General features: G+C 39.2%; 1 protein-coding gene across 1 annotated transcript in view; it reads left to right on the forward strand.

The window, feature by feature from the left end:
* Positions 1-2,789: 2,789 nt before the first annotated feature.
* NEIL3 (nei like DNA glycosylase 3) overlaps positions 2,790-13,372 on the forward strand; it is a 47,071-nt gene continuing 36,488 nt past the window's right edge. Inside the window, exon 1 of the mRNA XM_047772294.1 lies at positions 2,790-3,031. Within this exon, the coding sequence (XP_047628250.1) occupies positions 2,876-3,031 (156 nt within the window). The 5' untranslated portion in view covers positions 2,790-2,875. The remainder of the gene's footprint in view (positions 3,032-13,372) is intronic.

Raw genomic sequence — 13,372 nt, forward strand, 5'->3', positions numbered from 1 at the left:
ACTTCCAAAAAACTGGGATAGATTTTTTTAAAAGAAAGGTGAGAATAACAGCATGAGCTAAGAAGCAAAAAGGACAGAGCATATTCTGGGAATAGCAAATAAAATTTATCTTTATTCATTGAATTTGTAGTATTTTATAGTTTTGAAAGTGCTTTCATATTATTGGAGAATTAAAGCTATTATAGGGAGGTTTAAAGGAAAGGTGTATTTTATTTTACCTAAGAAGAAAGTGTGTTTTAGAGACAATGAATGACTTTTTTTTTTTAATTATTTATTATTATTTTTTTTCCCACTGTACAGCAAGGGGGTCAGGTTATCCTTACATGTATACATTATAATTACATTTTTCCCCCACCCTTTCTTCTGTTGCAACATGAGTATCTAGACAAAGTTCTCAATGCTATTCAGCAGGATCTCCTTGTAAATCTATTCCAAGTTGTGTCTGATAAGCCCAAGCTCCCGATCCCTCCCACTCCCTCCCCCTCCCATCAGGCAGGCACAAGTCTCTTCTCCAAGTCCATGATTTTCTTTTCTGAGGAGATGTTCCTTTGTGCTGGATATTAGATTCCAGTTATAAGTGATATCATATGGTATTTGTCTTTGTCTTTCTGGCTCATTTCACTCAGTATGAGGTTCTCTAGCTCCATCCATGTTGCTGCAAATGGCATTATGTCATTCTTTTTGATGGCTGAGTAGTATTCCATTGTGTATATATACCACATCTTTCAAATCCAATCATCTGTCGATGGATATTTGGGTTGTTTCCATGTCCTGGCTATTGTGAGTAGTGCTGCAATGAACATGCAGGTGCACGTGTCTCTTTTAAGTAGAGTTTTGTCCGGATAGATGCCCAAGAGTGGGATTGTGGGGTCATATGGAAGTTCTATGTATAGATTTCTAAGGTATCTCCAAACTGTTCTCCATAGTGGTGAATGACTTTTATAAAGTAATCAAGTAATTAATGTTTAAGACAAAATCGAGACTATACCAGGGTAGGTTTGCTTGCAATGGTGAGACTGTAAATGCTGCAGATGCACAATGTATGTGATTTTGCTCTTAATTGGCTGTAAGGAAGGATAATAAGGAGAAGCATCAAAAGACTTAGAGGCTAGTCACAGATAACAAAATCTGGCTTGGACTTGCAGGGCACCTCAGTGACATCGTTGAACCTCAGTATTCCTGCCCAGCACTTACTCAGCTCCCTGGAGATGGTAAACCTAACTCTTGAGGAAGATTTTATTTGCTGTGAATGTGCGCCAGTGACAATAGCAACAGAGAATATGTCCGTGATGAATCAATCAGACGAATGAAGATTGTGATGGTTTTAAAATGTTTACAAGTTATTTGATACTCTTCTTTTCAAGGGATAAAGCCTAATTCCCCACCCCTATATGGCTATATGACATAATGACAGGATGGTAATGAATCTAAGTAGTCAAGGTGTGGCTGTGTCACTTCGGAGACTAGGCAGTAAAGTCCATTACAGCTTCCTCCTTCTCCGATCACATATTCTGGGGATGTCATCTGCCATGGCAGAAAAACAGCCAAGCAACAGCTATGCAGAGACTCATAAAATGAGAAACTAAGGCCTCCTGCCCAGAGCTTTGTAAGAAAGCCCTTTCAGAAGTGGATCTTCTAGCTACAATCAGACCTTTAGGTGACTGCAATCCTGGCCTGTCCTGACCGCAACTACTTGAAAAGCACTGAGCCAGAACCACCCAGCCGCACTCCTGCCAAATTCCTGACCTGAAGAAACACTGAAATAACAAATGGGATGATTTGTTTGCAAGCGGAAAATAATACAAAGGTAAAGCGAATAAGGTGTGAGGACTATCTTCCATCAAGGATTCTTCCTTGATTATGCAGTAACTTGAACTAGAAGAGTAAACATCGTTAAACAAGGAAGTATAAAGGATCCTGAACCTGATCCAGCTAACTTTCTACCACTAATCTTTCTCCCAACAAATTTTTAAATTCAAGTCTCTATACATTCTCCTGGTTTAATGACAGCAATGATATGCTTATTAAATCACTTATAAATTGACAATATTTTAATGTGATATACTTTTAATTTTTTAAAGGGATATTTTTCATTATTTACAAAATTGTATGAAGTCTTAGCTTTATATGCTGACATGCATGGATCCTTGTGTAAATCTGAAAAGCTATGCATTGCCCTCAAATATACATAAAGCCCTGTCTTTGACAAAGAAATTTCAAAAAGTATTCATCTCAAGCAACCCCTACAGAATGATTGCATGAATTTTGGTAGGGCTCTCTCAGTTCAGCTATCCAAAATGAAGGGGATTTTAAGATAGATAATAAAATGTATTTGGCATATAAAACCACGTTTTCTAAGACATGCTAACTCTATAGGAGAAAAAGTAAAAGCTGCTTGTTTTAAAAAACCCTCCTCTGAGTCCCTCCCCTCCCATCCACTTCCAAATAGGGCCTGTAGAAACCAGAGGCTTGCCAGCCCGTCTACAGCAACCTCGGATTTCAGAGCTGAATAAAAGCCACAAAATGTGTGTATACTGAGTAGTTCAAGGACAAGGGCAAAACCTCAAAGCAAAGAAAACAAAGTTGGAGCTTCAGAGGCTCCAGGCGGCTCTGACTTTAGAATTAAACCCCGGGGCATGGCAGTCGGGACTCAGGAACCCAAAACTCATTTGCTATTATAACACCACTTCCGTACCAAAGGGGTGTGCCACTGCGCTTGCGCCCCGGAGCCCAGCCCGCCGGGTTTGGGAGGGTGCTGGCGGGGCGGGGCCAGGCGCGCGGGAGTTTTGAACTTCCTCTCCGCGGAGTCCACCCGCCTGGGGGAGTTTTCTCAGCAGGGCCTTGCAAGTTTGTGGGGCAGAGTGCGGGCCCGGGGATGGTGGAAGGACCAGGTTGTACTCTAAATGGAGAGAAAATTCGGGCTCGAGTGCGCCCGGGCCAAGCGGTGACGGACGTGCGGGGCAGCGTGCTGCAAAACGCGGGGGGTCCCGGCTTGCCTCTCTCAGCCTCGGAGACTGTGGTCCCCTCACAGGTGAGCCTCTCCTGTATTTTTCTAGGGGCCAGCAGGGGAAAAAGAAATAACCCCATCAAGTTTTCTGGGGTCCAAGGCGTCTTGTCCTTGCTTTGACCCTGGGCCCCCGCGTTTCCCAAAGTTTACTTTGATTTCACCTGTGGGAGAAGGCCGATCTCTTGAGCCTGCGCAATTGAGAGCTGTTGGACCGCTGGGCTCAGATGGCCACGGAGATGCCAGGTGGAAAGTGATGGAAGGTGTTTTGTTTCATATTACCTTGTTTAAATTCTTTACAACCCAGCAAAAGTCTATAGCTACATTTTGTGCAGTTAATATTATCAGATCTCTGCAATTTCTGATGTGTTTTTTTTTCTTTTTTAATACTTTTTAAGACAATAAGTTTTTAGGATTTTATCCTAAGCTTTTAGAATAAAATTCTAACTTCTCACTTGCGTAATATTCTGCAGTTAAGGTGTAATTCTGCAATTAATTTATAATTCTAAAATTGCACATAGACGATTTAGCACTAATCTTCCCACTCAACTTAATATTGCCACCTAATGAAAGGGTAGTGAAACCCGTTCTGGTTCCCTTAAGTAAATTTCTTTCTTTTTAAAAGAAATCTTAGCACAGCTTTTTGCCACTCAGGCATGCATTGCAGATGGTGTGATATTCATTTGGTAAGAATTTAGAACTTGTAGTAAAAATTTTCTGATTAAGCCATCATGCCTTAAAAGCCCTTTAGATGTACAGATGATTATATTTCCTGGATGCATGCAATATTGTGCTGTACTTCAATTTCTCCTGCAAGGCTTCATCATAGCCTTTGGTCCTGGAAGAAAAAGTTGCCTGCTATGAAATTAGCATATGCTTACAGCTTGAAAGAAATGAGGTTCTAAGTCTGAGAAAATACATTTTCAAACTTGGCAAAAGAGCAAATTTTGCATCTCCTTCCAATTGCACTTGTATTTTATGTATTTTGACTTTAAATGTCAGGTAGTACTCTGCACCTGTATAGTATTTCCAAATTCATTTCAAGGTACCACAGAGATGGATCTTGAATGGTCTCTTAGGAATATTAATGTTTATAAAAATGACTTATTCAATGAAATTTTGACAACTCAAGGAACCTGGGGAACAAAGACTAACACTTCCACATGTAGAGTCTATTCTTTAGTTGGGAAGATATATTCATTAAGAACATAAAGATTTATGAATTGATAAGTTTTCTAAAGAGGAGATACATGGTTTCGTAAGAACTTACAGGAAGTTCAGGGAGGGCTTTGCTAGGAAATGAACAATTAAGCTGAGGTACCAAAGGATGAGGAGATACAGCAGACCTGAGCTGAAGGCTAGCAGGCAGAATGCATCAGGCAGGAGGATAGAAAAGAAGAGGGCTTCAGAAGTGTGAGAGATTGAAAGAAACCTGGTGTGGCTGGAAGAGGAAGGATGAGATGGAAGGTGGTTTGAAATAAGAAAAGGGATTAGTGGGTCAGAGTCAGACCTTGGGGGTCTTTGTAGACTGGTTAGGGACTTCCTATTCATTTTGGGAGTAATGGTGGTCTGTGAAAGGTGATCCATTGACACTTTGAAAAGATCACTCTACTTTGCAAAGGAAAAACATAAGATGGAGGAAAGCCAGAGTAGATGCTGCTTCCATAGTTAGGCACAGACAGCAGGAATCCAGAGGGGTGTTCCTAGAGTCTGGAAGAGAGTAATGGTGGCAGAGATGAAGAGAAGGGAACAGAATCACTGTTTTGGAAGTAAAGGCAATAGGGCTTTGTAATGGATATGGCATGACTGTGAAATGGGTATCATAATTTACATCATTCAACAATACTGTGCTTCGCGTTAGGTTTTATGCTTGCTTCTGGAGATAACAAAGGTGAATAAGATAAACTTCCTTCTGTGAGAATGCCACTTAATGTTTTAAATAGACATCACCTCATTGGTATTTAGGCCAAAACAGCATGAACATTTCCTTTATAATCATTTGGGATTATCTCTAGGGGCAAGGTGTAAAGTGCCTTTGAAGTACTGTTCCATTTCATTTAGTCATGAGAAACATTAACCCTTTGATAAAGGATTAACCTGATTGTACAGATGAAGAATATGAGCAAGGCTTGGCGTAAGTTTGAATAAAATGTCCGAGATCACATGATTAGGAAGGGGTTTAATCAAGGGTTGATCTCCCTTCTTTCAAACTCCAAAGCCTACACTCTTAACCATAGCTTCTCTCAGTTATAAAAGGTTTAGAAGGAAAATGGCTAATGTTTTATCGGCAGGAGTGCCACATTGCTCAGCATGTAGTGGTGATTACTTATTAACCAGAGAAGTGAGACCTTAAGTTTTTGCCTGTGCCTGGCACCATTTTTAGTTTTGTTCGTTTTAGTTGATTCTGTTGCCTACTCTGATAATTCTGTGATGAATCCCATATTTCAAAGTCTTCTATTTCCATGTTCACAGTGCAGCCTGATGATAATAATACACCTGCTTCATCAGTGGTTGGGCAGTTATTAATTTCACTTGGAAACAATATTAAATGAGCTGTACCCCTTAAATAAAAAGCCCTTCCACTTAAAGCTAGTATATTTAATACCTTGACATAAAGAGGTATTAAAAATTGGGAAGGTCTTTATGATCGGGACCAGCAATCTGGTTCTCTGGGAACTGGATTTGTAAATCAGTGTGGAATGAATAAACCTTTTGTGGTTATTGGGAGTATTCTAATTATTTTGTCATGCCTTCACTTTCTGGGCCTTTGATCTAAAAACTAATAATAGTCTTTGTAAACATGAAGAATCTTTTTGTGTTTTAGAGTGTCGCTGGATCTGTAGTAAATTTCATCAAAACGTGATAGCTTGTCACACATCTCTGGCACTGTAACAGGTGATCCTGTGTTTCCTAGGCCTTCATGCCAGAGAGTTAAAGCTATTTAAGATTTCTGCTACAGGCTTGAAATCACTCCTTTTTACAAGGCAGCAGCTGAAAAATAATAACTGCATCAATCTTCTTTATACTGCAGTAAACATGAAAAAATGCAAAGGAAAGTTAAAGAAATATTACTTGAGTACTTAAAATAAATGATTTAAACTTTAGATAATCCTCGTCCTAAAAAAACAACCAAAAACACCCTTACCTATGTAGCTACTACCATAATAAACCAGTTACTCTGGCATATAACCTCCCCTTTGCTCCAGCTTAAATTTCATAGAGAACACATTTTAAGACATGTCTCCTTGTGGGAAGTGATTCTCATTTTGAGGAGGAAAGCCTAGCCGTAGAAGGTCCCAGCATCTGCTCGTCGTGTATGCACTGTATTATTTCTCTGAGTTCTGATCCACTGTCTTGTCAGCATAAGATTATGCAACTCTGTAAGCATGTTGCATAAAACGCTGCTGGAGTTTGTGGAACCTTATGGTAAGAAACAACATTGGAATATAAATGAATATGCCTGGGTTAATGAGCTGTGTAGAGTCAGTCCTCCGATTTTAATTGTTGGGTGGATACAATATTTTGGTGAAATTGGTGTGTCATCTGCCTATGTTTTTTATCTCCTTTCACAAAACAGGATATGAAACAAAGTTTCATTATAAGCATTGGTTTCTTTTGAAACAGGGTCCTCTGGCTACTCCATCAGTCCTTGAGGTTTGACCCATGTGTTTAACATGCTGGCTACTCTCATTCATCTTGATCTGCCCCTGGCAGTGTTTTGAACAGAGTAGACATTTAGTAAACATTTGAATGGATGGATATGAGCAACGTTTTAAATAGAGCAAAAATAGTTTTGATGAAGGATTTAAAAATAAATTCAGTTTAGAATCTTTATGAATGTGTATTCTCTTATGTATGTTAAATGGAAATTCCACTTACAAGAAAATAATGAAACCACATAGTAAAAGTTTTCCTCCCTCCTTTCCCTTTTTCATAGTGGGGGGAAAAAATCCTAGCTCATTTTAGTCATTATATAAAGGAATGAGCTAATCCACAGGGATTCATTCTCCAGCTAAATGAAGCTTTTTTGTTTAAATCCAAAGAGGTTTTAAAACTGTGTAGCAGGTGCATTTAGTACTTACCTTCTTAAATGGATATTGAAGATGTTTCACCTTGACCCAGGATCGTTATTTTTCAGTATTCAGCATTATATGGGATCACGGAACGAGAGATAACAGAACAGGTAACAATTCTGCAGATGAGGAAACTCAGGGAGATGATTTTCCATCACCTTTGGAGCTTTTAACCCAACACTGAAGTTTTGGGTGTGATATGGAGAAAAGAACATCTGATCATCTTGATTTTGAATTCCAGCTCCTTTGTAACTTCCTCAGCTGGAGGTGCCTGTGTGCATATCTTTGCTTATTTGGTCAGGATTAGATCAGAGGACGTACAAAACTCTTAGTTTACTACCTAGCAAAGTAAACGTCCTGGTAATTGTTTGAATTGTTTGTTTCTTTTTCTCACAGATGAGGGCTTTCTCACTAGACCCATTTATCTGAGGCATGCCCTATTCCCTTGTGAAAGTTGTAATCTTTTGGTTACCCTCCAATTGTGTACAAAGCATTTAGCCTCTGAGTAGGTATTTAAAACCTCTGCTCTTACAAAATTTTAGAGTATATTTTGATGTAAGGACCTAAAGACCTCTATTTGGGGGCTTAGAGACCATTTTAAAATTAGGTTCTTTGATGGCTTAAGTTGGTAGGTGAGTGACTTCTCTAATTACTGAAAGTATTGTTGAATTAGGAGGAAGAGAAAGCATTAGGGTAAAAAAGGAGGAGAGACTATGAATGTAATAAATACGGTATCATTTTTTCTCTTTGGAGAAAATATGCAACTGCACCAGAGTTGAGACATTTATCTATAGAAAAGTCTCACTCTGTTCTGAAAAGTTCATCTTCCTTGTTCACTCATGGATAGGCAGGATAAATGGTAATCGGCACAATAAATCATGTACTGTCTCTGAAGATATATGTTGTTTTGATGATTTCATATTATTAAGCCACTTGAAAATGGGAAGGTGAACCCTTCTCAATCATACTTAATATTGTGGCAAAGGAGATTTTTCGTCTCTATTTCAGGGGAAAAAAGAGGATGAAATGTTCAATAATACAGTAACAGGATTATAAGGGTCAACATGAGAAAGTCAAGTATATATTGGGCAATTGTATATAGTTACAGCAAAGATAACAGGCTTATGGGAATTAATTTTTGAATTTGTCTGGGCAACTGAAGCTTATACAAAGAGGTGATAACCCCAAATTCTACAGTAGGACAGTGAATATCTTGTATATCTTAGATTTATTGCAAAAGCCTTGCCCAGTTTCTACACAGTAACTCACAAAATAAGTGGAACAAACCATCACTGGTATACCAGAATTTTCCCCCTAAAATGAAGTTATATTAAAAAAAAAGTTTAAAATATATGCAGGTGCTTGAGATGGGTGAAACAAGTTATAAGTGAAATTTTTATTTTGCCCTGAGTATATACTATCTAGAGCTGATTATTTTAGAAATGATAGCATATGGGAAAATCAGGTGATTTGGGTCAAGTGCTCATATGATGGACAACTGGATAAAAAAGATCTTTTTGTATCATCTCCCTCAAATAAGCTAATGGAATAGATGTCTTTAAAGCATCTATTTAAATGCTGAGTAAACATCACAAATAAAAACCAGGGCACGCTGAGACTAATTGCTGAAAAATACATTAATCCCTTCCTCAACCTTCCCATAAACTTTCTTTTTACTTTATGGGAAAATCCTGTTAAATATAGTATTTTACTTCCTTCTAGCTTTGGAGAGTCATGAAAATTTGAACCCCTCATGTTTAAGTCTTACTCCATTGCACAAAATCAGAAGATAAGAGACTAGGGTGTTAAATTTCAAAGGAGATGAAACAGGTGGTAGAATAGAGTTTTCATCAAGAAACCTTAGGAAAGGTAAAGCAAAATGAGGTTGGTGGATGGGAAAGACAGTGAGCCGTGTTTTAAAGCCATACTCAGTTTTTAAGAGGGAAGGAAGGAGGGATCTGATTAATCCCACAAATGTTTTCTTTTTCTTTTTTTTTTCTTTGTCTTTTGTCTTTTTATGGCCACACCCACAGCATATGGAGGTTCCCAGGATAGGGGTCAAATCGGAGTTACAGCTGCAAAAGCCTACCCTACAGCCACAGCAATGTGAGATCCGAGCCACGTCTGTGACCTACACCACAACTCATGGCAATGCCGGATCCTTAACCCATTGAGCGAGGCCAGGGATCGAACCCAAGTTCTCTTGGATACTAGTAGTGTTAGTTAACCACTGAGCGATGACGGGAACTCCGATCCCACAATTGTTTTCTGAACTCTAGGTATTGTGTAAGGTCACAGGGCTATTAAACACAGGAGTTAATATCCCCAAGGAGCTTATAGACAAATAAGGGAGAAACGCAAGTCACAGACAATCATTCAGTTTGGTAAGTACTGTTATAGTGGTTGTAGAAAACCCTATGCTGGGTCCCCAGACAGAAAACCTCAAGATGATTCCACTTCCCAGGCCGGGAAATGCTAGTACCAGAGAGAATGACAAACCACATATGTGAGCAAGGAGGAGGTTATACTAACGTTGCTTTTTAACTCCCCCGAAAATAAAACAATACTTTTAATCAAATATGAAAAAACTGATTCTGAAGCATGGTCAAGCCAAGGGCACATGGCACAGCCTCTGCTGACTGACCTCATTTGATAGTGTCAAGGCTCTAAGTTTTCACAGTACCTGTGTCTCCGGAGACCTGTGGTCATTCCTGCACTTGCCCACTGCTGACATCTGTGTTATAATAGTCACCTTCATCAGACTGTAAACATCTTCTTTCAGTATTTGTAGAGCCTTTAATATCATAACTTTCCACATTTCTTTTTTTGATGTCATAGTGAATGTTATTTTTAATTATGGAGTATACCATAATTAAACACCAGCAAAGTAGGTGAGACATCTTATCACACCGTCAAAGATTTGGTCTGTGGTTCTTTATGGCTCCGTCAGCCAGGACAACAGTTCACTTTTTATGGACTGCTGTGTGAAGAGATTTAGTGGTCGCATGCATTGTAAGTATATTGGCCTTTGTGTTTTTTGATTCATCCTCCTACGTACAGTGGAACTTATTTCCAACTGTATGTACTCCTCTTTGTCTAGTTAATAAGTGGTCCATAACCATAAAGTTTTGAAGGGCCATCCACTGAGTCTGTCTTTTGCTAAATAACCAAATCTCTCATGCTTAAATGTTAGACTTTCTAAAATCTCTGAGGGTTGACAATAATTTGGAGAGTATGACTGTTTCAGGATAGCCTTTGCAATAAATAAGTGGTCCATAACCATAAAGTTTTGGAGGGCCATCCACTGAGTCTGTCTTTTGCTAAATAACCAAATCTCTCATGCTTAAATGTTAGACTTTCTAAAATCTCTGAGGGTTGACAATAATTTGGAGAGTATGACTGTTTCAGGATAGCCTTTGCAATAAACCTAAGATTTACAAGATATTTGCTTGTCCTACTCTAGAATCTGGGGCTATCACCTCTTTGTATAAGGGATTAATCCTGGATAGAAAAACATTTTTTTTAGCCTACCCCTCAGCCTTGGTTCTGGAGGGTATTTCATCTGTGCTCTCTACAAGCTCCACATGGAACCAAATTCCTCACAAGTGCGGGTTCTATGCAGTCCTGAGGCAGGATCTAATAGATCCATTTAGTGCATAATTAGAAATTCCCTGGGGAAAATCTAGGATAAAAATCAGGATAAACTAGGTTTGAATTTCTTCCTAATAGACATTATTAGGAGCCCTGGGCATATAACTATTTAGGCAAGAAAAGGTAGAAGTTTTCATTAAGTATCCATAGTTTTTACCAGGTTTTTGTAGTTTAATTGATGTCTTCTGAAATATATGTCATAGTGGTTTAAGAATAAGTGGCACAAAATTTTTGATATGAATTGTACTCAGATATTTTGTTTATATTCATTATAACAAAACTCAGTGATGTATTACTGCTGAATTACATTTGGGAGTTTTGATAATGGAGAAGTTTCAGATGGCCCAGTCCATCTGAACAGTGAGCAGTAGTCCTTACAGAGTGGAAAACTTCACCAGAAAATCATCTGGGTTTTCAGAACACATAGAATCAAAAAATTAAAAAATGAAAAAAAATAAGTAAGGGAAAACTATTATCCTAGTGGGCACATGATTATATAGGCAAATACAAACAGGCCTACTTCCTTTCAATAAGATCTATACCCTCAACTAATGAGCATTTGGTTGGTGTACATAAAAAAGGTTACCTCATATGGTCCTATATGGTGAGATTTCATGAAATTTCTTCACTAATGTGACTAGAGTGAAACCACTGACACCATTTGTATGAGGCCATTGGCCTCTGCCTATGAATGATGAGACTGGACATATGTCAGAATCTGAGAAAGTTGAGTGCTAATTAATTATATGCTGCATATAACCTTAGAGGATCTGTGTTCAGGGGGCCTCCCTTCTTCTCAGTTGATGACCTTGATTCCTGCTTTACTGAGAAACTGAATCAACCCATAGGAGAATTTTCATAGGCACATCTACCTACCTATCAACACCTGTACTCCCTCTAATCTGCCTTCCTTCCTGAGGCTGTACATAAACTGTCCATGTTCCTGTCAAGACCAGTAAACCACATATATCTTTGAACCCTGTCTTCTTGCCTAGTTAAGACGGTCTTCCACTGTAGAGTAGTGTTTTCCTCTCTACTGAATCTTTCCATTAACATACAGACAAGACCCATCTTTTAAGATAGCTAACAAAGACACTCCCCTTAACCATCACCCCATGTCTGTGTTGTCCTTTACAGATTTGTGTATTCACACTGCCTCTAATTCCTCTTTTCCTCCTGCCTCTTAAACCCACTCCACCCAGGCTTTTGCCTCCTGTCGCTTTTCTACAATTCTTGTCGCTCCTCACCTAGATGTTGCTGAATGCAATGGTCAGGTCTCAGATTTTCTTTTTCTTGATGTGTTAGCAGTACTTGACTCCTCTTCTCCTTGAGACATGTTCTCCCTTGGCTTCCAGGATACACCCTTGCTTGGTTTGCTCCTACCTTGCTGGCGGCCTTCTCGGTCTCCTTTGGTGGCTCCTCCTCCCCAACATGATAACATTACAGGGTTCTCAGTGTCAGTTCTTGGGCCCCTTTCCTTCTTTATCTCTGTTTTCTTGCTCAGCTCATCCAGTTTCAAAGTGTTAAGAGCCATTTGAATTGCTGACCACCAAATTCCTGTCTCCAGCCTAGACCTCTCTCCTGAACTCCATACCCATATCCAACTGCTGACTTGACGTCTCCACTTATGTGTCTATTAGGCATTTCAAACTTGATCTTCCTCTCCCGTCTTACCCCAGATTCCATCTTCCCAAACCTTCATCTCAGTTGATAACACTGCTGTTTTTCCATCTGTTCAGGCCAGAAATCCCTTGTAGTCAGTGTGCCAGCAAGTCTCCTTTGTTCACCTTCAGGATGCATCCACAGATCTGGCCCAGATATGGCATCCGGGCACAGGTCTCCTTTGTCTCTTGTCTGCTTTGTTGCAGTAGTTGCCTTCTGTTGCGTTTCTGTTGGAGAAAAAGCCAGACCTTAGAGTGGACCTTGTGGGCCACAAGATCTGATTCTTATCTTGTCAGACTTCATTTCTCCACCATCTTCCCTATTTTTAGTGCTCTAGCCACCTGGCCTGTTTTCTGTTCTACATGTACCGGAAACACCTGCCCCAGGACCTTTGCATTGCCCTTCCTTTTGCCTGGATCATGACTTACTTGCAACTCCTTTAAGAGTTGCGTAAATGTCATTTTCCCAATGAAGTTATACCTACTTCATTTAAAATTGCAACCTGCTATGCCCTTACCTAGTCTTGATTTCTTTTTTTCATCTTGATTTCTTGTAAAAATATTCTGATAACATTGTTACTCTGTTTCTTGCTTACTCTTTCTCCTCAGACTATAAACTCCATAAAAGCAGGAGGCATTTATTTTTTTCATTGACATCACTTGCTTTTAGACCCCACTGTGTGTGAGGTTGACAAAATTTTCTAAAAATCCAATTCCACAGCCAAGAATGGTGCATTTTTAATGGGGAGGGTTGTGTCCAGATGTCTCACACCACCTTTGTCCTCAGAGGATGTCAAAGCTGTAGACACAGAGAAGTGAATAAGATGAACTGTGGTAGCTGTTGACTGAGTTTTAAATTAAATGGTGTACATTCTTGTCAAAGCTATTAATTTAGTGATATGAGCAGACTTCACAAGAGGTAGTTGGGACCCATTTATTATTGTATTAGATATTGTGACAGCATTGTTTATTTCAAAATTACC

This window comes from Phacochoerus africanus, chromosome 3, assembly GCF_016906955.1.
Source record: "Phacochoerus africanus isolate WHEZ1 chromosome 3, ROS_Pafr_v1, whole genome shotgun sequence".
Lineage (NCBI taxonomy): Eukaryota > Metazoa > Chordata > Mammalia > Artiodactyla > Suidae > Phacochoerus > Phacochoerus africanus.